Source organism: Diabrotica undecimpunctata, chromosome 4 (genome assembly GCF_040954645.1).
Source record: "Diabrotica undecimpunctata isolate CICGRU chromosome 4, icDiaUnde3, whole genome shotgun sequence".
In the NCBI taxonomy this organism is placed as follows: Eukaryota; Metazoa; Arthropoda; class Insecta; order Coleoptera; family Chrysomelidae; genus Diabrotica; species Diabrotica undecimpunctata.
Window position 1 is genome coordinate 135,193,533 of NC_092806.1, and position 25,504 is coordinate 135,219,036.

At 34.1% G+C, this 25,504-nt stretch overlaps 1 protein-coding gene across 2 annotated transcripts in view; it reads right to left on the reverse strand.

Annotated features, from left to right (window-relative positions):
• Window positions 1-25,504, reverse strand: part of Dad (Daughters against dpp) — a 149,798-nt gene that overhangs the window by 7,406 nt on the left and 116,888 nt on the right. For both annotated transcript variants that reach the window (XR_011950782.1, XM_072530354.1), the window contains exons 4-5: window positions 3,783-3,989; window positions 1,115-1,357 (exon numbers count right to left, since the gene is read on the reverse strand). Coding sequence is in view for 1 of the 2 variants with exons in the window: in XM_072530354.1 (XP_072386455.1) it covers window positions 1,115-1,357; window positions 3,783-3,989 (450 nt within the window). In the remaining variant the exon portion in view is untranslated. The remainder of the gene's footprint in view (window positions 1-1,114; window positions 1,358-3,782; window positions 3,990-25,504) is intronic.

Here is a 25,504-nt window from a genome sequence, read left to right on the forward strand (position 1 = left end):
TATTAGGAACCCAACACTATCTGGGTGAGTCTGTATGCAAATTTTCCCTCTTCTCTTTAAACATATAAAAAAGCTTGTTTAGTTTGAAGGTTTTGAGTTACTTCAACGAGTAAGATGCGCGGATGCTTGCTTTTTTATTTCTTCATAGGATTTTTCGCTAGAAATGTTTAAGCAGTTCTTGGTCATTCTGTGTGAGTGACCACGTTTTTGCACCCTATGTTAGCAATGGTCGTATTAGTGTTTTATAGACGGTCATTTGAATTGTTCTGGGTAATTTTGAAGCCATCTGTCTTCTCAGGTCATAGTAATCCTGCTAGCAAACACTATTCTTTTAATTTCTATGCTGGCGTTGTTATCTTTAGTCAACAGTGACTGTCAGCCAGCCTAGCTGTATGAAGATGTCCACACATTCCAGTTCTAAAACGTCTATTATTCTTCTTCTAGGTATTTGGTTGCTTGACCTAGTATAACAAGTATATTAGGTCTTTTGGGCATTTATATTCAGTCCCACTCTCAGTGCAGACGCCCTTAATAACTGGAATGCTTCGGTCAGATATCTGTGGACCTAGCTATGGTGTTTTTTTTGGGTTTTTCGTTTTATTAGGTAGGGGAGCATTCTTTTGTACAATACGTTGGACAGTACTTTATATGCTTTTATTCATTTGTTTTATCCAATACTAGCAATTGCTTGATATCAAGTTCTTGGTAGGAATATCAGAGAACGGCTAAAAAGTCATGATGTAGCATGGGAGTCAGTTAGACAGATCATATTTGTGAGACGGATTAATATTAGTACAAGCCAAGCTAGAAAGCTATCTCTCTCTTCAGTTTTGACCCTCTGGTGAGAGTATAGTGGTCTACACCACTGATATTTATTCTATTACAATATAATTTTATAGAATGGTATCAAACCAATAGTATTTATTTAAAGTTTGATTGTTTTGGTTAAAACATTTAATAAAAATTGATATTCATTATGATTTTTGTAATTTGCTAGTGTAGTAGATTTTTAAAAACGCATCACTATCACTAAAACACCTAATACGTAATCAATTGCTTTGTTCGCTACGTTACATATTTTGTTGTTCTTTCTGGGTGTTACTTAATAGCTTACCTTTTACAAAACTTATCGTTATGGAATTAGTATCGATAGGCCCTATGTGCGGACGGGTGAAGTTCCATCCAAAATTTTGTTGAGCCGCCTTCACGGGGTCGTAAACACAAAGGCAGTGCTCGGCAGGTACTTTAGTAGGTGAGAGATAATCTGAATCCTCCAGAGTCAAGGAATTCACGAAGATGGGATTGTCCGAGCGATTGTACACCCAGACGCACTCATCTTCCCGAGATAGTGTTACTCCTAAAATAAAAAAAATATTTGTTATTCCAGTCATCGCATAGCGCGTAGTACAGTAAGGTTAAGTGCTTTCCCCTATATTGTTTAATATATATTTTATCGGAATTTGAATTAACAAACATAGAAGATATAGTAACAAGTATTAGAAGCTTACAACTTTACAATTTACATGCATTGAATGCAGTGGTCGAAGATGGTGATGGTAGAAACTAAAAGCAATAGCCATCACATATATCAATAATCGATTAACCACTTTGCCAGTATTCTCAAAAAATGAAGTTCCTGAACAAATCTACTTTATTTACTAAACTTTTGATATAATTGTTATAAGATATATAATCAAAGCATATAAATAAAACCGAATATCAGATATATGATGTAGAGTCACACTAACATGAAAAGCTGTTAGAGAACTAAAATAGATAATAGTATGTAAAAAATACAATACAGTAAGATACACCTTGTTTAGAGAAATCTGTACAAAAACAATATATACAAAAAATTAACTCTTAGTAAAAAATGCATGAAAACAATGGTATAAAAATATAGAAAATATTTAAAGGTAATATCTCACACATAATAGAAAAACATACTAGAAAGAATCAAAGACAAAAAAACAACAATGGATGACGAACGAAATTTTTGAATTGATGAAGCAGATAAGACAACAGAAAAACAACAGGGAGGAATATATAAAAAACAGAAATTAATAAAACAAAAGATAAAGATCGCGAAAGAGAAGTGGATGGATGATAAATGCATTGAAATCGAAGGGTTAGAAAACAAACACGATACATTCAATATATTCAAAAAAAAGCAGCTCTATTATAAGAAAACTCCTTATAAAATTGTAGACTCGACAGGTAAAATGATGATAAATGAAGAAGAAATTCGGACAACTTGGTATACGCACATAAATGAACTATTTAATGATGACAGACCAGAAGGACAACATTAAGTGAAAACGAAGGACCAGAAATGCTAAAGGTAGAATAACTTCATGATAAAAAGTTGGCACAGAACAGGAAAGCTGTTGATAAGCGGTAATAACATCAGGGCAGATATGTTAAAACTAATTTAATGAAAAAAACAGATCATGTGTACTCAACTGGTGAGATATTCTACCTTTACAAAAAAAAAAAAAAAAAATCCGAAACAGTGTTGCGACTATAGACTTATGAGTCACACTTTAAAGTTATTCCTACGTATCACATCATCCACAGTAGAATAGGGAATAAGTATGAAGAAGATGAATATGAAACACAGTTTAGATTTAGAAATCGATTGTAAACTAGAGAATCAGTTTTGCACTGAATGTTTTGCTGCAGAAATGTTGAGATTAACGTAAAGATGTCTATGCCGTTTCTATTGATTATGAAGACATTTTATACAGTACACTTTAATTAATTAAAATATTAAGAGATAAAGAAGTTGATAGCAGTGATGTCAGGATCATTGAAAAATTATATTGGTGTCAGACAGCGACCATTTGTATGAGCATGAACTTTGAAAATATCTAAGCACTACTAACCGCTTAGAACCTTTTAAAATGTGGTTATGTAGGTAACACTAAAAATACCGTGGACTGCTAAGCAGACAAATAATACAGTTCTTAACACAGCAAAAGATCTCGTCAGCAGATTGATATAGTCAAATCTTCGTCTATTTTTCGATTAATATGATGGGTAAAATTAAAGGACGGAATTGGTAGAAAACAAGCCTCTTGGTTGAAGAATGTCGAGAGAATTGACCGGGATACAGAGAGTCAAACAACTGTTCAGGACACCTCAAGACAATAGTTTTTCCGTGTAAATTACCAACGTCAAGAGGACTTGATAAGGCATGTTAAGAAGAAGACGAAAATTGGTTAAACATAAAAAGGGAAAATAGCTATCGGAAATACAAAAAAAAGAAAATAGAAATAAGAAGTAAAATTATAAAGAGGAAATGGAAATCAGGACTAGGACAGATCAAAGCAGAATTATTTAAAAATGAAACAGAACCATTTTTTGAATACACAGCTTACATTTTTACTACTAGTAAACGCCTAAACGAAAGGAAATAGAAAAAAACCTTGTGGAAGAATAGCAGATGGCATTTAAGTATTACTGCCATATAAAACACGGCAATAAATTATATATTAATAAGAGATAACAGTACCAAGCTGGTACTACCAAGCATAATCCGTAGGATATATCGAAAAATACTTAGCGACAAAATAGAAGAATATATGAATCGAGAGAAAGTGATCAAAACTTATTCAAAGATATGATACAATTTGTTAAACTTTATAGGTTCAGTACAAATTCTGTTCGTAGACGATCACATGATATGTGCAAATAAAAAAGAATACCTTCGTAAATTACAAAGAAACTTGGTTAATGCTTGGAATACACTTATGGAATAGTTTGGAAAGTGCATCACTTACCTAAACCAATTTTACACCTAGCTTTTTCAACCGTTGACTTGGGAGGACTAAAACTATGTCGAGCTAACGTTTCTAAGCTAAGGCCATCGGGATGGGATACGTTTCCAAAAATATTCACGGCAGGAGGCTCCACAGGAAAGAGTGGACCGACTCGGTTTGACAATTCCCAATAGGCTAGCCTACACCATTCCAGGGGATTCACAGAATCTGAAAAAATGTTATCAATTACTATTGATGAATTTGTAAATAAAAATATTAACATAACGTAAATATTTCTATAGATTTATTAGAGTATATAGTTCTTTTATGCCCTAAAGAAACATTTTAAAGACCATTCATTTACCTTTCATATTTATTTTTTTACTTTTTACTTTGTACTTATATGCAGTTATTTTTGTGAGAGCTCTTATTAAGTAGATCTTGATCGCCATGTGTTTCATTTTCATCTCTGATTTTTATTTACACAACAATTTGCATTTTTTTTTTTCACTAATATCAATATTTTATATTTTTTCGGTTGAAATATATTGAATCATTATTTTATCTCCTTGTTCTCCTATTTTTGCCTTTAATAATGAATAATTTCAGTTCTAATAAATAGTTAAAAGAAATCGAGTACGTCTCTGTCCACTACTTTCATTTTTAGTTCAAAAATAATCCTAGACGCGCCACTGTCAATCACTATTAGAAAATTTATCTTAGAGCAAATAAATATTGGTTGAGTCAACATGTATTATAAATCCCAAGATAAATAGCGTGCAGATTTCTGACTCCAAAAAGTAGTAAGGTTACAAAACAATAATTTTTTTATGTAATAGGTGTGTAAAAACTTTATAAAAGCAAATAAGCACAAAATATCACGTTTATTAGTTAAAAGTTTAGTATTTTGATGAGAAAATGTAACAAGTATTTTTTTGTGTATCTAAAATGAAGTATCCAATATGTATAATGAAGTACTGCAAATGAAAATTATGATCTCTAGCAAGGCTTAAAAAAATTATACAGATCAACGAGAAAGATACCATAAGCAAAAAAATATATTTTTATTAAGTTCTATGGATGTTGGAGGCGAAATTATGTTACGAAGAGATTTCCGTGATAAACATAAAAAATTATACTACATATTTGGACGATACGTGACTACAAGCAGGTATTACAGTTGGAAACATATGACAGGATAAAAATATAACCTCTACTCGTAAAGAGTACTTAGACTGACTAACCGTAGGAATTAAAGCACTCTCTGGTGGATGAAAAAGACTTATTACCCATATCGGTAGTATAGATTGGTTTTCAAGTGATGGACTAACATTACAGTCACTTCACATTGCTGATTACCACAAAGCTATGAATTCAAACATTTTACACACTTTGAGCAAATGATAGCGCTAATGTGGAAGAAAATACGTTAAGCACATTGCCTATATTTTATGGCGTACCCAATTGTATACATCCTGACTAAAATATAGATTCATGAAATAAGTTACACGAAAAGAGACACCATATACTTGGGCCATTAATTCATTATATTCCTAGGAAGATTCAGCAGTTCTTATAAATTTACTATTTTTGTTTGAACCAAATATGTTTTGTTGTACATTTTGTTTTTATTTCGTGAAGTTTCTGCCTCCAATATAATGGAGAGCAACTGGTATTTTCCTTGTCTTCTCCAGCTCGTTTGTACCTTTCCAATTTCAATATTTTGTTCTTGTATCCCTTCGCAGAACCTTTTTTGTTGTAAAAATTTCAGTCGTCTCCTAAACGTTCTATTTTTATTCCCTCTTCTGACCTACAATCTTACCGACCTAAATACTACTAATTTTGTAGAGCCCGTATCGGTATGTTAAAATTGTAACGTAAAAACACTACTGCTTCAAACTATATTTACTATAAATTTTATACAAAAATCTGTTTTTGTATATTATTAAATCTACAAGACCCAATCAGTTACCCCTTTCGACTCGTCTTTTTGCCGGATTAGTGCGGTCCTTCAAGCGAACAAACGGGGGCAGCAGACGGTTAGCCGAGTGAGTGAAGTATGACCGGTGTACACAACCCATATCCGAATAATAAAAGGTGTAAAAGTTTAAAAGTGGAAGGAAGGAGCAAGCCGGTGTAGAGGTGGCGATAGTCGCGCACTAACCTCTTCAGGGACGGTTCTTTGACGTCGATCAATGAATCGAATCACCGGATTGAGTGAAAAAAATAATTTTAAAAGTGCGAAATTGATGTAAATTAGTTATTATTAAATATTAGTATATTAAATTAAACACGGCAATTTGTAGCGGAACTTGCTCCCCATTAACTGAATAACGAGTCTTATTGACGAGCGAATAAGCGAAACAAGCTAATTTAATTTCCGTGGATACTGATGTATATGTTTCTGGCAAGAATATTGACGCATTTAGAGGGTGTCTCTGCATGCAAGTTTCCTCGTATACCTAGACGCAGAAGAAGATGCTAAAAGAGAGACAAATGGAGAAGTAAGATGTTCCACTTGCTCTACATACCGAATGGGGATGCTCTTGCCTCTTCACATTGTACATGCATTTCCATTGTTACTGTAACTTAAGTTTAATTTAACTCGGCATATATTTCGAGAAGAACAATACCTAGTTTCGAAACCATTTGTAGGGGACGAATGTTGAGAATTACTGTTTTAGCCCTCAGGATAAATTAACAATTCAGGTACAGCTGAAAATTCACAAAAATGAGATGCTATGTTCGATACGACTTTTCAGAAAATAGTCTTTTTCTCGTAATATATGGAAAATGAGGGATAGAAGGAATCTAAACCGCTAGAAGTATTCTGTTCCTGGTGAATATTGTCGAGGCAGCTATGCTTAGAAAAATTTCTGACAGATCGTGAACCACGTTGATTTGATTTTCTGAAACTATCAAATTTTCTATTCTACTATTATTTTACATTGTATTAACGAAATGAAACAACGTAAAAAGAGCGATAGCGGAGAAAGAGAGAGATATGTCATAACCTGAGCAACTATAAAACTGGAACTGTTAATGATACCACTTAATTTACTAATCAGTTAATTTGTTATTAGAGATAAACAAACATTTAAAACAAAAGGTTATACAGTGTGGAGCACCGAAAACGAAACAGAGGCATTTATTGGCAGATGATTCCTCTTTTGAAAAAACGTTCGGACCCGTCGATTTTTTTTTTCGAGGGGGACACAAAATTGGCATAAAATCACTTTAACATTTGCAGCCCCTTAAGCGGGGGTGGCATCATCCCTAAAATCTTAAATGAAAAGGGGGGTCGAATGATCCATTATTTGAAAGGTCTTTCAACTCCCTTTATAATGATGTAAAATTCATGTATTCAATTCAGTAGTTTCGGAGATTTATTGATTTAAAGTTTAAAGTAGACTTTAATAGGTACATCAAATTAGTTTGTACTTCTTTCAGAAGAAATTTGAGTAAAAGCATTTTCTTGATAAGTAAATGCTTTTATTTACTACGCCCATGGTTTATTAATAATAAAAATAGCAATTGAAGTGTCCTTTGTGACAAAAAAAGTTGTTTCTTGAAGAAAGATAAGTAGAGAATGCCACGTACTTATTTTAAATAGGAAATAGTACATTAGTTTGCGATTGATTTGACCAATCTTTGTTGTTAAAATATCATTTATTGCTTTATACATAAATTAACCATGGTATATTCCACGGCAGAAAGGGTTGAAATTATTGAAATATTTTTCGGAAATAATCAGTGCGCTAATAGAACAGCACAAATTTTTAATGAGCGACATGAGAACAATAATGTGCACCGAAAATATGTTCTAGAACTTGTAGCTAAATTTCGGGAAACTGGATCAGTCGCCAATAAAAAACGTAATATTGAAAATCCTATAAGGAACGAAGCAACAGAAGTGGGGGTTTTAGGGCAAGTTATTGTAGATCCTACATTAAGTACCCGCAAATTGCAAACTTCGTGTGGTGTTAGTCGACGTACTATCCAACGGATTCTAAAGGCCCATAATTTTCATCCGTATAAAATTCACCTTGTACAAGAACTTAATGAAGACGATTTTGATAAGCGATTAGAATTTTGTGAAGTTATGAGTGAACGAATTACAAACGATGAACAATTTTTATTTAACATTTGCTTTTCCGACGAATGTTCCTTTTTTTTAAATGGCGAAGTAAATCGTCATAATTTTCGATATTGGTCGGACTCTAATCCCAGAATTTACCATGAGGTACACACACAGCAGCCACAAAAATTAAATGTTTGGGCTGTCATTTTTGGCGATCATTTGGTTGGTCCTTTTTTCTTACCTGGAAATTTGACTGGTGAAATGTATTTGGAATTACTGCAAAATGCCATAGATCCTGCGCTAACAGATATAATTGAAAATCAGAATGATGGTCGATACGTTGAGAATATGTTGATGTTCCAACAGGATGGTGCCCCACCACATTACGCATTAAGAGTTCGGCATTATTTAGATCAGACCTTTCCAGGTCAATGGATTGGTAGAAGAGGTGCCGTTGAATGGCCCCCAAGATCGCCAGATTTATCACCTTTGGATTTCTTTTTGTGGGGTTACTTAAAAAGCAAAATCTATGCTACTCAGCCAACATCCTTAGAAGATTTACGACAAAGAATTGTGAATGAGTGCCATCAAATTACTCCTCAAATATTGCAAAATGTCCGGCAACGTTTTCAGCAAAATCTTTATTATTGCATGGAAAGTAATGGTGGTCATTTTCAACATTTACTCGGCTGACAGGTCAGTTCATTCTTTATTTTTTAACAACTTTGCTGCTATGTATTGATCTCCTCTTACGATGATGTATTTAAACTTTAAATCAATAAATCTCCAAAATTACTAAATTAAAGTACATGAATTTTACATCATTGTAAAGGGAGTTAAAAGACCTTTTAAATGATGGATCATTCGACCCCCCTTTCCATTTAAGATTTTAGGGATGGTGCCACCCCCGCTTAGGGGGCTGCAAATGTTAATGTGATTTTATGCCAATTTTGTTTCCCCCTCGACAACAAAATCGACGGGTCCAAGCGTTTTTTTTAAAAAGGAATCATCTGCCAGTAAATGCATCTGTTTCGTTTTCGGTGCGCCACCCTGTATATAAACATGTGTCAAAAACGTAACGAAAATACTTGATTTAGGGCAAACGATTGTTTTTCCTTAAATATATTCGTAATAGTGCTAGTTGATTCGAGAGCTTCGAATCGTAATCAGGATCCATATCAGAACACCTCTAGATCGGAGTGAGAGTGAGAAAGAGAGCGGAGGTACCAGGTGTATATGATCGATCTACGTGCACCTTACGGGCGCCGGCATATGGACGCCTGGCGCCAGCATTCGCGTGACGTCACCATCGCGGCTCCTCGTTGTTGATGCTATACCTACTACTACTTGGTTGATTTGCTTGCATGCTCTCTCCGCTCGCCTTGCCTCTTGCCGCACCTATCAATGTCGCGAGGTACCGACGAAATCGTATACAGTGTAGAATGGAAATGCACCCTATCAGTTTCCTTCAATCTCTTCATTTTGAGTGGCAACATTTGTGAAATTAAAATTTCACTGTATATATAAAAAATACCAGTATCTAAATATAAGCATCAACCATCTTTCAATTCTTAAGTCTGAAATTTATATGCTATTCTATGGTATCCACTGCGAGGATAAATTCAGGGGTTCTCGATAGTTCCCTTTTCTAATTCGAGATTCTTACGAACATTTGATTACTTGCTTAGTTATGACAAAATAAAGTATTATGTAAGTCTTTTTTTATTTATCTCAAGATAAGTACTCTATAACAAAAAATACCTCGTTATAATTGGCAAATGTAACAAAAACACTGTCCAAACCATCCAAGTATTTTCTCACAAATTTCCTCATCAAAAAATGCCTAGGGCTCGCTTAAGGACTAGAAAGTAGTCACCACTAACTTTTGTAGTCACCCTTTGTGGTTGGAATTGTAGCATATGCTTTTATAACGCCGCATTTCAAAAAATCGAGGGGCGTTAAGTCTGGAGGGCGACGTGGTCATCTATAAAGTACCTTTCGAGCAATGTTCTAAGACATTGTGTTGGGCCATTAATTATATTATATTAATTATTTAAGTATATTTTATTATTATATATATATTAAATCTATTAAAAACCCAAATTTTTGAAAATTTTAGTTCATCAAAACAAAGATTCACGTTTTTAAAATATTCATTATACTTTTGTGATTACCAAAAAAGGAAATTTACAAAATGCTCGTTTTAAAGTATGGCAAAGATTAATAAAATTCTGCAGCGCAGGCATTTCTTGGTTAATGATATAATAAAAAAAATACATAGACTTAAACTTGAAAAATAAATTAATATCACACAATGGCACATCCTCGTAAATATTTGGGACTTTCAAAAGTACATAAAAACAGCATCTGCTTCGCTCAATTATTAGTAACATTGGAAGTTCAACATACAATATCTCTAAGTATTTTGCAACCATTTTGGGAAATGCCATCGGTAGATTGTATGTTCCTAATGTTACTTAATGTTACTAAAGATCATCAGGCGGATGTTGTTTATAAAGGAAATTGTAAAAACTGAAATTCGACATATATTGGGCAAACACACCAATATCTACATAGAAGGTTTGTTCTACATAGAAAGTAAAGAGTAATGGCATAGTTCGAAACAAGGATGATAAAAGATAAAAGTCAATCGTAAATACGTATTTCTGACTTGTTACCCTTCATCGGAACGGTGCAACCAAGTTATAATAGGAAAAATTAACATTTAACTCTATCAACCATGTATATTTAACTTTTGATATGTAATTATAATATTTTTGTCTTCATACTTTGAAATCTGCGAAAAAGCGTTATTATCGACAACGCAGCAATGAACCGATTGCCAAGTTTCACAAATTAAGGAATTAAAATGTAGCATGTTTACTTAATTCATCCGAAATATGCGAAGTGTCCGATTCGTTCGGTTGAAGCTTGGACATTCGAATCGAAGTGTGTCGACTCGAGACTGGCAAGTGGCGACTCACTGTCGCCCAGTCTGTTTACCTATAATTTGATTACGAGTATGTCTCGGAATGCTCGTGGAATAATGACAGACTAAAAGAGTTTCATTCGGAAATTAATGTAAATCATATTATTTCTTTAATTACGGTCAGTCTGGGTTTTTTTGCTCCGTTGGTCTGCGACCTTTACATTTACTTTCTACTAGTATTTTCCTAGTAGTCTACGGTAGTAAATTTTAAACGCGTAAAAGAAACAATAAAAAAGGTGAACCGATAATTAATTTTTCCAGGTCAAAATAATCATATAATTATAAAATAAAACACGAGTTTTCAATGAAAAAAAAAAAAATGAAAACATTTTCAATAAGACTTTGTAATTGCATAGATATATTTAACTATCCAACACATTGTAAGTGTAAAAGTTTAGAGGCAGAAAATAGCATTAATAGCAACATTTCCAATGAATTTTATTACAGAGAGATATTTATGAAGATTCTCATTCAAATATCAATTGAGACATTTGCATATTTAAATATTGTGTTTATATGGGATGAAGCCTCAGTTAATTGTACTTAAAATAACATTTTTCATTAGCTAAAATTTGACGTTTCGATTTCCACTCCGAAAATTGTTTTCAAAAAGATTATTTAAGAATTTTTTGAGAGCATATACATATACTACATATGATACATATATACTACATACATATACTAGACGTAAAGCGTAAAGCAGTCCCTGCATCTCTGTCTAATGGGCCGGGTTTATCGACCACGTGACCAGCTCATTGGTCATTTAGGTCACATGGTCGATAAACCTCGCAAATTAGAAAGAGAAAGAGATACAGGGGTCAGGGACTGCTTTGCGTCAGTTTTCTCTGTCGCACTGGTGGGAACGGGCTGGTATTGCAACTACAACGATCGGTCTGTCTTGTATATATGTCTATGGTTGAGAGTGTATAACCGACAAAGTTGACGTTATGTTTTCTCAAAAAATTTAAAGTTGACTTACTTGGTACTTGGCCTCAGTTCCCCTGGGCCATGCGTGGTTGGAAAGATATGAGAGTAGATCTTCTTTGTGTGCCGTGCTTATTTTTAAGGGTTTACTATGGTCGTATTAACAAGCTCATCACCAGTTATCCCGTCATCACCAAGTTTATATATGCGACAATGCATTACTTTCATAAAAATTTTGAGCGTGTGACTCATTAAACTGATAGTCGAGTCGCTATGCTCTATGGAACTTCAAAATTTTGATTATTATGTGTGTTTCTGCATTATTTATATGTGCTTAAACGTTTGTGTGTGGGTGAGCGTTCGTTTCTTAGTCCGCTATTGTTGGTATATTCTTGTTGTCGACTTCTTTTAGTATTGGAAACCAAAGCCTGCTACACCAAAGCCTGCTACATTCTGCTGATGGTTTTTTTCTTTATTTGTAGGATGAGTGCTGCTTCTTTGATTTTCTTCTTTTTTATATCTAATTCTTGCATAATTACTGATGCATATTTCCATTGTACTCTGTGTTCATTGTACCAGGCATGTTTGCAAATCTGTCATCTGTCAAAATCTCTGTTTTTGGTATATGTTTGATTCTCGAGCATGACACCGTGTTCTAAAAGTCAACTATCAATGTTTTGAGAAGACATAACCTGAACTTTGCAAGCCCTCTGTGGGATACGACTGCGAATGTAATCAGTACCTCTTCATACTTTATTACCGGTAAAAGTCATTGTAGATTACCAAAAAGCGTTTGATCGTGTCCAACACCACAAGTTAATGCAGATCCTCAAGAAAGTTGATATAGACCAAAAAGACATAAGATGAATTGAAAACTTGTACTGGCATCAAACGGCACAGTTAAAAATAGACAATTCTATATCCAAACCGATACATATAAGAAGGGGCGTTCGACAGGGATGTGTGCTTTCCCCTCTTTTATTTAACATTTATTCGGAAGCCATATTTCAAGAGTCTTTGAAGGATGCAAAGATGGGAATCAAGGTGAATGGAGTATTGATCAACAACATACGATATGCTGATGATGGTGTCTTAATTTATGACAACATAGTCGATCTTCAACAACTTGTCACTATAATCGGAGAATACAGTAAGCGAATGGGAATAGGGATTAATACCAAAAAACCAAATTTATGATCATCTCCAGAAACTTGGATGTACTTGAAAACTCCACCATAACACTGAATACTAAGTCCATTGAAAGAGTGAGTAAATTTAAGTACCTGGGATCGTGGCTTTTTGAAGACTGGGCATCGGACAGGGAAGTAAAATGTCGCATTGAGCAAGCTTGACAAGCTTTCGTAAAATTCAAGAAGGTACTGACTTGTTCAGAGTTCGATCTTCAACTGAGACTAAGGTTTACTAAGTGCTACGTGTGGTCAGTGCTGCTATATGGCGTAGCGGGCTGGACACTCAAAACGAGGGATATAATCAGATTAGAAGCTTTCGAAATGTGGCTCTATCGCCGCATCCTAAAAATACCATGGACAGCGAAAATCACAAATATAGATGTCCTTAAAAGAATAAACCAAGAACGCCAACTTTTCGAAACCATCAAGAAAAGGAAAACGGCGTATCTAGTCACATCATGCGAAATGAAAAATACCAGTTCCTCCAACTTATAATCGAGGGTAAAATTGAAGGCAAGAGATTAATGGGACGCAAGAGAATGTCCTGGCTCCGAAACATAAGGCAATGGACAGGGATTAACGACATACAATCTCTGATACATATTGCAAGAAATAGAGAATTAATGGAAAATATCATCGCTAACATCCATTAATGGATTTGCATCTGAAGAAGAAGAAGAAAAGTCATTGGGAAATCAATTTATAAGCAAAACACGGATAAAAGAATGGTTCAATCGGTTTAAAAACGGTCGACCGCTTGTCGACAGTGATATTCGTTAACAAAGAATGCATAATAGTGGTAAATATCAAACGTGTGAGACTATTTATTGAAGAAGATGGTCGTTTGACTGTGGACGAACTAGAAAGCAGTATTGTAATTACAAAAAGTTGTGTTTCGAGAATTATAACCGAGAATTTGGCAATGTGTCGTGGGTCTACCAAATTCATTCCAAAATTGCTCAGGTCAGATCAGAAAATATGAAACACGCTTACGATGAAAATATGCTTAAAAAGATCATCTCGATGATAACACATGGGTCTGCGGTTATGATCCAGAAACAAAACAACGTTCTAAAAAGATTGATACTGTTTTCTTCATCACGATAATACGCAAGCATATTCATCGAAACGTGAGCAACAGCTTTTGACAAAACACAAGATAACACAACATTGACAATCTCCGTAGAGTTCCGATATAGCAACCTACGACCTTTGGAAAAGATAAAGACGATTCAAACGAATGCGACCATGGCACTGAAGACTATTACAAAAACAAAAATTCAGAACTGCTATATTGATTTAAAGTGATAATGGGTAAGTCGAATGGGACAAGACGGATGAAAAGACAGATGGATGCCAAGACCTGTATAATCATTGCGGAAATATGAGCAATGGTGGGTTACTTTTATGTCATAATTCGTAGTATAAATATATCTATATTCTTTATCCGTATAAACTTTGTATTTTTCATTTCTTAACATTATTTATACCAATGCCTTATCTTGATTCCATTTTGTTTCGTTTGCTGCTGTTTTTATCAATTGGAATCGACTATTCTTTAAATCATCTAATGATTATATGCGATGCAAACGCATAATAGGAATCAATAAATATAAAAATATAGGGTAATTTTATTTAATGATTTTCACCACCACCATTTTTCAATATTGTGCCATACTAGTAAAGTTTGTGCGCATATTTAAGCATTTGGAGCTTACAGACTACAAGCCCATGGGATATTTTTAATAGGTCATTTGACCCAGCATGAATCACATATAAAACAATACGACAATATGTAATAACAACTTAGAAACTATGCCGTCAATTCTTATCGGAACAGGTGAGTCACAGGTAAGATAAACTTACCACTCAAGGAAGGGGGCGACATTTTGGCCCAACATATATGTACGGCATTTATAACTTAGGTAGGCAATACAAAAATAATGACCTGCGACCTAATGCCGTACAAAAATACTTTTGAAAACTTTTTCCCCATGTTCGGCAATTTGACATAATACCGCATTAAGTTTTGGATCGGTATAAAGATTAATTTTTTTATAAATGCCGTACATTTCGGCTGGAACAGGGGTGAGAAATATAAAGCGCAACCCTTAATTTTAATTCCCATTATTTAAGTACCGATAAACATTGGTGGCATAGTTTCTAACGTTGTTATTACATATTGTAGTATTGATTTATATATGATTCATGTTGGGCTTGACCCCCTACAAATGTCCCATGGACTTGTAGTCTATTAACATCTCAAAAAATTTTGCGTTGTGACACATACACATATTGTAACGCCAAAAGTTTTTTGGCGTTATTTATTTTCTTCTTTTCTTCTTCTTCCCCTTTATAAGCAATTCTGCTTGTTCATTGGTGGATTAATACCTCTATGAAAGGTTGTCACTCCAGTATTTGTTTTATATAATGGTATTTAATCGTTTCGAATTGTACGAGAAGTATAAAAAAATAGTAAATGGTAGAGATGTAATATCCTTCATAAAAATAGGTAGGCTTAGATGGGCTGGACATGTGTCAAGAGCAAATGAAAATTACCCACCCAGACGAACTCTATTATCGGTCCCAGTGGGAAATAGGAGTAGAGGCAGACCACGACTGAGATGGAGGGGCGGTGTGGACGAGGACGCAAGGAAAATCGGCGCGGCAAATTGGCAACGGTTGGCGATGAACAGAAACGACTGGCGAAATAGACTGGGGAAGGTCAAGGCTCAACTAGAGCTGTAGCACCACTGATGATGATGATGAATGGTATTTAATCAACTAAACGTCTTCTCAATTCTCGTCTTTCACTTTTATATTATATAAATTAACTTGGTTCTTATGCATTCTGATAGATATGTTTTGAGTCATTTTGTGAGCATCTGTTATTATTAATTATTGTCATCGAAGTATGTTCATTGACGATCAGCTAGACCTGAGATGGATTTTATTTTTAATTTATTTATCTGATGCTTATCTTTCGCCAATATTTTAAAAGTATTCCGACGAGTTCCGCACAAATATTTGCTAATAAGCCGTGTTACCAAGACGATCATTCTTACAACAAACGAAAAACAGACATATTTGCCTCTTGAAACTGATTATAAACGAATTATTAAGTAGACTAAACGCAATTTTAGTCCGCTAGGTCGATACTCTGTGAAAATGCAGTCGTAAGTTAACTTCTTGAAGTTCAGATTGGTGTTGCATGTGAATAATATGGAGGTATGTCTCTCGAATACGGTTTTTTACGTCATTATTGCAGAATGTTGACCGATGTCATTCCTTAATTAATAATTACTTAATAGCGTGCAGAAATGCAACTAGAAAATGAAATTATAAAACAATTTTAATCGGTGGAAGAATTTGGGTCAGTCAGACACATGTATAGGATTTGTTTTGTTAATTGCAAATTTGTTAATAGAGTCTTGATCAATAAAGGTGTAGATGCCTTCCGAATATATATCTTGGTTTCATTATTTTGTAAATAATTTTAATAAAAATAGTAAAGTGGTTATTTAAACAACTTCTTTCAGGTTTCCAGGTCTGGACTGATTTAAAAACATCTTAAAAAATAAGTCGGTTCATATTTTAATGTAAATAAACACATTTAGAGTATTATTTTATAATTAATGGAATATATTTATATAAATATACATTAATTATTAAAATTTAAGTATTTCTTACGAAATAATAGTAAAATTCAATAAGGTTTTTATAGAAAAATAATAATTTTCTTTTTACGGGATTTTCCTATTTTTCCGAAAAGTGAAAATATACCTTCTTCTTTTATTAACCTTTAAATAGATTAGTTGTTGTTGTGGAGAACCATTTCCTCAAGTTTTTTAACCATGATATTCTTCTCCAAATTGTTCGTAGTACAGTCTCGTTGGTTATCTTGTCCGTCCATGATATCCTTAGGATTCTTCTGTAAACCACATCTCCAAGGAAAAATTTATTAAAAATCCTTTGTAAAAGGTATATATTTTTAAAAACCCAAACGGGCTGTTTTAGACAAAACGTTTTCGGAATCCATTATTCCATCATCAGTGTCCTATAAAATATATAACCACTTAAGTAAAAAGAACGTGAAGTTAAAATTTTGACCAAGGTTAATGTAAAGTGTGGTTAATACTTACTAGGTGTACATGAATGTAGCCACTAAATACATGGGTAAAAACCCGTTAACAAAAATTTAGTTACATTTGTTTTACATTATATTATATAAATTACTAGGATGTTAAAGTTACCGTTGGATTAGGTAACATGGTGACATATGACTCCACGTTGAAGTTGCAAGTCCTGAGACGGTGTGTCTACGAGGACTTAATGGAAGCAACTGATTGAAATGACAATGTTGACAAGTTAGGACGGAACAAGTAACAGAGTAGTCAATATAACTGTATGTGTCTACTTAAGACAAAAGCCAACGTTAATTAAATTTGTTAAAGTAATAGATTTTTTGATATTAAATAATATAACAGTATCAACCATCAATGTTGTTGTATTTTTAAAAATTGATTTTTATGTGTATGAGATGAAATGTGGAGAGAAGATAATGTGGTTATAGTTAGGCAACCAACTATGCATGTGTGTGGTAGTGTAATGAAAAAGAGATTTTTATATTTAGGCCCTTTATGTTTATTCAACATTTGGTACTTGGAAAATAGAAAATAGACACATGTAGAAGGTTGAGTTATAGAAATTTTGTTTGATATTGGTGGAAAATGAATGATATTGTCTTAAGTAGACACATACAGTTATATTGACTACTCTGTTACTTGTTCCGTCCTAACTTGTCAACATTGTCATTTCAATCAGTTGCTTCCATTAAGTCCTCGTAGACACACCGTCTCAGGACTTGCAATTTCAACGTGAAGTCATATGTCACCATGTTACCTAATCCAACGGTAACTTTAACATCCTAGTAATTTATATAATATAATGTAAAACAAATGTAACTAAATTTTTGTTAACGGGTTTTTACCCATGTATTTAGTGGCTACATTCATGTACACCTAGTAAGTATTAACCACACTTTACATTAACCTTGGTCAAAATTTTAACTTCACGTTCTTTTTACTTAAGTGGTTATATATTTTATAGGACACTGATGATGGAATAATGGATTCCGAAAACGTTTTGTCTAAAACAGCCCGTTTGGGTTTTTAAAAATATATACCTTTTACAAAGGATTTTTAATAAATTTTTTTAATATATGGTATACAGCCAAATACAGGAACGTAGATTCCTTGTGGACATCTCCAAGGCTTCAAGTTTTTCTCCATCGCTTCAGTGAGTGTCCAGGATTTAACTCCATAGTATAATATCGAGAAGATATAACATCGTAGAAGCCTTACTTTTATCTCCAGATTAAGGTTGTGGCTTTTAAATAGTTTGGCCATGTTGTTGAATGCACTCCTAGTCTTTTCTGTTTAACATTTTACTTCTTGTGAGTGATCCCAGAGTTCGTTTACTAAAGTTCCAAGCCAGTTCCAAGATTTCTTTAACTTTAATGTCGTCTATCGTTTTATTAAGGGATTCTATCTTCTCTTTTGTGCTTTCCGTTGTATTATCGATTTCTTTGAATTTCCTATTTATTTTTTTGCTGACTATTTCTTTAACTTCACTACATTTCAGTTTTTTCATGTCATGTTTTTACAGTTTTTCCGCGTGTTTCCTTTAACTTGGTTCTATCTACGACCACAAAAGGATTGTGGTCAGATTGAATATCAGCGCCTGGGCAGGTTTTAACACTGTTGAAACTATTTCGATATCTTTTGTTAACAAGTATAAATTAATAGTCTATTTGTTTTCTTATAATAACTTCTTTTCCGTTGTCTCTAGGTGATTTCCACGTATACAGGCGTCTAGTGGTAGTTTGTAAAATGTGTTTAGCACGATTAAGTCATGTTCATCTGCAAAGATAATAGTAAAGTAAAATATACCAGTTGTTATTATTTTCTCGAGCTACCCCAGTTTAAAAAAATGAATGTTCTACCTGCCATAGAAGGTGAGATATCGCAAATGTTTCCAACGCGTTTCCAATTTGAAGTTCCATTCCAAAAAACGGGGCTAGGAAAGTTCTCTCCTTTAATTTAACGTGGTGGCATTTTATGAGTACGATCACTTTTCCAAGTTATAACTGTTTATATCTTCTCTGTATATTCCATCTATAAATTGGATCATAAAATTTAGATCTTCACTTATAATATGTTCAATTTTCAGCTCTTAATATTAATAAACAATAGAAATATAATTTTAAGAAAAAAATGCTATTTTGGTTCCTGTTGTTCATAGAAGGTTCTTTTTTTTAAATATTTTTTTACCAACTTCTCAGTGAGCCTAATTACAAGTGTGACATAAAAAATATCAAAGTTATTATAAAAGTTTATAAGCAAAAAAAGTCTGCCATTTTTTAAACGGGTTTTTTAATAACAATTTTGACAAAATGTTGAATTTTTTTAATATTACCTTCAAAAACCTGTACGATTTTTACGTGGAATCGATGACGTTTTCACAGGACTGTGGTATGTATGTTGTCTGGTTTTTGGCATCATTAGTGAAGTTCTAGGTGCTTGTCTGATCTAGTGTTATTTTTTGTTTGACATTTTTTTTGGAGATTAGCTATGACAGTATGATTTAGTTGAAACGTTATTTAACAAAGCCGCACACAAATTTCATAAATGTGAAGCCGATAAATAATTAAAAAAAAATACCTACTTACATCTTGTATTTTTTTTGTAATTTAAAATTATATAACAACTCCGGTTCATTCCGAGAACTGTATTAGTATCTATATAAATATGATTAAATCCTAATGGTTCATTACCAACAAGCAATCTAAAAATTTGAAAGTTTGTTTTAAAAGATTCTAAAAGAAGCCGACAGTAATTGTTTATACAAACCTTATCGGCAAATATTTATAAAGTTACCAATAATTCCAAGTCGTGTAATATTCCAGAATTAACTTCAAATGACGCCAGAAATAACCCTCGGGGAGTAAGTTTATGGTGAAAATTGCTAATAAAAAATTGAATTAAATTTATAAATACTACAGCTATACTAAAAATATACAATTGTGTCAGAGGCGGCAAAGGTAAAGAAAAAAGACGCGCGTGAACAATGTTATATTTTATTTTATTGCAACAAATAAACTTTAGCATCAGTAATATTACTCTTAAGTTATTTAGTGAAATTATATCAATTTTGATATAAAGAGGAAGGAAAAACAAAACGCTGGAGAGAATACGTCAAAAGATTTTTTACAGTAAAGGACGAAAACTAGAACACAAATTTTTCAAAGAAAAAAAAAGCAGGGCGGAAATTACTGAAGAAGAAATACCACATGCACTAAAAACCACACGCAATGGAAACATTCCAGATCAAGATGAAGTAATATTTTATATGCCCCCAGGGGTATATAAAATAAAAAATAAAATAAAATAAAATAAAATAAAAAATATATAAGGAATAGTAGGAAAATGTAACTTGTCTTCACACATAATACAAAAAATCCAAAACGCCAATTTAATAATTAATTTACCACACGAAATATGTAGAATACACTAATAATTCTTGTATAAATATACAATAATAATAATATTTTTCATTATATTTGAATATATGTATATACCTAATATTAGGCTTATGATAAGATTAGACAGAACGAGTCTGTTGCGAGTAGCATGCGCCTATAGAACTGTATCTGCGGTGACCTTGTGGGCTATCATGGGTTGTGTTCCTCTGCATATGTTAGCAGTAGAAAACAGACATATCTATAAGAGAAGAGAGCATTTGACAACAGCCATAAAAAAGGAAGAAAGGAAAAAATCACTGGAAAGATGGCAAGAAGAGTGGAACAATGGCAATAACAACAATAGGCATGAACCCTGTGACTGTGAGAGAGATGATCGTGAAGATGACGGGAAGTAAGGAGGGGTGGAATAGTCTTCACAATTACATCTAAACAGTAATTAAAAAGAACGAAGAAGAAGAGAAACACCAATCGGACCAACGTCAGAGATAAGATCTAGATCAGAGAAGGGAGTGTTCCAAAAATGTCCACAGCCTTACAGCGGCCGTCCCACTTTCGGAGTACGATACGACAGTTAACTGCGCACAAGTAGGGGAGGGTTTTTTTTTTTAGTTGGTAGACAGAATAACAGATACCTGAATCTTTGGCACTGCTATCTTTATTACTTTAAATTAAACCCAAATTTGAAGGACTCAAAATGGAGGTAGCATAAAAAAAAAATTTCGGTGCCCCCCCCCCCGAAAATTCTAGGTGGGCCCCCGATTCTCACAATAATAGAAAATAAAATCACGCGGGCAGCCTGACCCTTCAATGAAGTTTATTATTCGAGTGATATACTCAAAGAATGGTTGACGTCAACATTTAATTTTCTCCCTAAAAAACAAACTTTATGAATGGAGAAAAAAGAGAGGAAAAACTTGACATGAACATAGAGAAACACATTTAGATTCTGCAGATTCATATGTCGTAACGGCTTTCGATAAAGTCCACCACGAAATTAGAAGAGATGTGATGAGTTGTGTATTGCTATCACTGTTCTTCGATACATACTCAAAGAGATCTTGAGAAAGAAAAACCCCTAAGGGGCGGGGACAATTGGAATAAAAGTTATTGGAAAACAGATGAAAAATATTAGGTATGCGCAAGATACTGTTATACTAATGGACGAAAAATATCTTCAAAAAATGATTAGAAATGGGCTACCAATAAACATCAAGAAAAATAAGTTTATGATATCTAAAACCCCAACAAAATGATGAAAGATTGAAAATTAATCGTAAGACTCATTAAGTTTTTTCTTTTGGGAATTTGTTTTAAATGTTTGCAAGGGTTTGTGCATACCTAACTTACAGAGTTTAAGATATTTTTGAGTTAATTTCTTAATATTCCATTCTCAAAACTTTGTTGTTATTTTTTAAACAATCCCCAAATGAACATTTTTAAAAGTATTTGTTTTTATCATACTAACTGTTTATACAAAACATCGACCAAGGCAAGAACTTTATAAGAAGTTCTTGCCTTGGGTGATTTTTTGTACAATTTACATACATTAACAGATTGAATAATTAAAACTGGTATTTATGTGCATTGTGTGAATTAAAATGGGTATTAAGTGTGAAGTTCTGTTGGTAAACAATCCATGTAAAAAAACACCAAGTCAACACGAATATAATATTTCACGATATTAATTTCTTTCCGGTTTATGTTTTATTTTGCAGAGATATAAATAAGTCTGTCTTTGTTGTATGATTTATATAATATGAAAGCGAAGGGAAGGAATAATAGGTTTTGAAGGAGAATAAGTCTGTTGATGTAGAGAATATTCTTCTAACTTATAGACTACAAGCCCATGGGAGATTTTTAATGAGTCATTTGATCCAGCATGAATCACTTTATATGCTATGCTGTCAATTATTTGTACGATTGATAACTTAGGTAGGTAATACAAACATATATCCGAAAATCTTTGATGTTCCGAAAACTTTTTCACCATATTCGGCAATTTAAAACAGTACGGCATTCATACACAAAGTTTCAAATCAGTATATAGATTAATTTTTGTGCCGTAATACCCTACACCGTAACACCGTACATTTCGGCTGGAACAGCCCCCCTAAAAATGTTCCATGGGCTTGCCATCATCGTTCTGGCTTTACAACCCTGCGTGGGTCCCAGCCTCCTCGAGAATTGGTCTCCAGTCGTCCCTATCCATCGCTTTTCTCCGCCAAGCACATATTCCCATATTTTCGTAACATCATCGATGTTATCAAAAAACATTGTTCTGGATATTCCTCTTCTTCTTTGACCAATGGGTCTATTAAGGAGCGATTTTCTAGCTGGGTCATTTTGTTTCATCCGCATTACATACCCTATCCACCTAAGACGTCCTATCTTAATATGGTTTTCGATATCAGGTTCCTGGTATATTCTATAAAGTTCGAGGTTGTATCGTCTTTTCCACTCTTTATTCTCATTCACTGCTCCATAGATTCGCGTTAGTACTTTTCTTTCGAAACATCCTAACATGTTTTCATTATTTTTTGTTAGAGTCCAGGTCTCTGAACCATATGTTAGGACTGGAAGGAATGCATCAGCATAAGATTGAGAAATTGATTACAGGGCACCTTGATCATCAAAGTAATAATAGATTCTTACCTTATGGAAGTATGTAGGGGTATGCTTCCTTAAAATCCCAACAAAAAATACCTTGAAGACGAGGAAAACTCCCACGTGGGTTATAAAATAAGTAAAAATGAATTCATGTTTGTATAAATTATTTTGAGACTTTGATTTTGCATAAATAAAAAATTCTTTCACTATGATAACGAAGTTTTTACATCTTTATTAAAAACCTCTCGACAACCTTGAATAATATTTCGAATTGAAGAAATACAAATCCTAAATCAAATATAGATAAGAAAATTCCTACTTATGTAACTTTTTTTCTAAACGATATCAAAGAAACTGATGACAATAACAAAAACCGAAAAAATCTTTTTTTATTTAAGATGTGTTGAGCCTTTACGAATTTTGTTAAGTTGTTATTTCTCTATTTGCTTTTCTTTCTTTTCTCATGTTCCAAAAATGTGGCATTTATATGTCCAGATGACATGTTCTGTATTATTTATTTTCCCAAGTGATCAATAAACCCATCGTTACTCACGATTATTCTATTCGTCGACCTCAAGGCCAAATATCTCGGAGCAACAATGACTGCAGATAACGATATCGCGGAAGAGATTAAAGGAAGAATTCAAGCAGCAAACAGTATGTACAGCCTCCACAATACTATTAAATCTAAAAGCCTAACACGAACATCAAAGATTTGAATATATAAAACGGTGATTAGACCGATGCTCATGTATGGGTGTGAGACGTGGACCCTGACCAAAGAAACTGAAAGAAAACTTAGATGTTTTGAGAGGAAAGTCCTCACAGGAATCTTTGGGCCTTATCACGACATTAATAGCAACCAATACCGAATTAGAACAAATGCTGAGGTCAAGCAGATGTATAGAGCGAGCGATATAGTCCAAGAGATTAAATCCCAACGTGTAAGAAGGGCTGGCCATGTCCATAGTCTCCCTAATAACCGCTTTGCCAAGTTAATATGGGAGGAAGCCCCCACAGGAAGAAGGCCCTTAGGACGTCCACGAATGCGATGGAGAGACAATATATGGTCAGATCTAAGAACAAAGGGGCTACCCACTGACCCAACTATTATGGACGACCGTTCAAGATGGAAGCAAGTTGTGCAGTCAGCCAAAACCCACCCCGGGTTATAGTGCATGGAGAAGAAGAAGACTTCAAGGCCGCGTTTGACAGTGTCAAGAGAACAGTGCTATACCAATCAATGCGTAAGTTTGGTGTACGTGAAGAACTTATCTGACTAAGTTAAAATTAAGTGTCAGTCCGAGACAGTCTCTTCCGCCTCTTCAAGATAGCTCCGCTTCCTTTTTTTTTTGTTACGGGAGCTTAGAATGGGGACGAGCAATGTCAATTGCAAATTGGTAGAGTACCAGAACTACTAGTGTAGCGAAGAAGTTGAAGGTGGGTGTGTAATAGCTAAGAAGTTGAGAGTGTTGTCAGTTTTGGGGAAGGGGGGGGGGGGGAGAAGCCAACTAAACCGCGGGAATAAAGCGCCTCAGATGTTACCAGCTATACATTGGAACGATTCTTGATCAATATTTTGGGCTTGCAGCTTAGTGTTATCTGTGATATATAAGGGGAGTTTTTTGTAGTGTGTCGAAGCACTCATCAGGACGTCCGTTAAAGCAAAGTATAGAAGATTAGCTGGAGGGAATGGAACTTATTTCGTGGGGCGCCTGGTGAGTAGTCCCTAGACAATGGCAATGAGTTTTCAAGGTCTCTTTAGCTTTGATGTTGGAGCCGTCTATCGTGCGTAAGACGTACCTTTGATAGAAGTTCACCTTCTTTTGAAGAAGAGGGTGGACTAATACTGACGGTTATTGGTATGAGGTGTTTCCTCATACATTTCCTCAGTTTTTTTCTTTCAGTAGCTAAGATGGAGTGACTTTGGCATTTGTTTAGTGACGCGTCTGTATTCGATAACTGGCTTGATAAAAGTTTTGTAGGTGTGCAGGAGAGTTTAAGATGAGCTATTTCCAAATTTTCCATATAATAAACCCAGGAGATTTGCTCTTTTTCTTACCCTGTCTAGGGTGTTTCTAAGGTCGATGGTCCAGTTAAGAGTCCTGTTACAATTAACTCCCAAATAGGACACCGAGTGTCTGAATTCGAGTCTCCTCCAAGAAGCACTATCTGTTTCCTTCATCATCGGATGGGATGCTGTAAGAGTGTCAATTTTGAAAGAGAAATGCACGATCCTTAAGCAAGATTCACACTTGACAGAGTGGTATTGGCACGAAGCGCCATCTACTTTAGATAACTAAATATATTAGTCAAATAAGCAGTCAACGGAATTAACTAAAAACCGTTACTACCTAACTACCCTTGTTCCCTTGTTGGCCAACATTAATTTGAAATATTAATAACGCA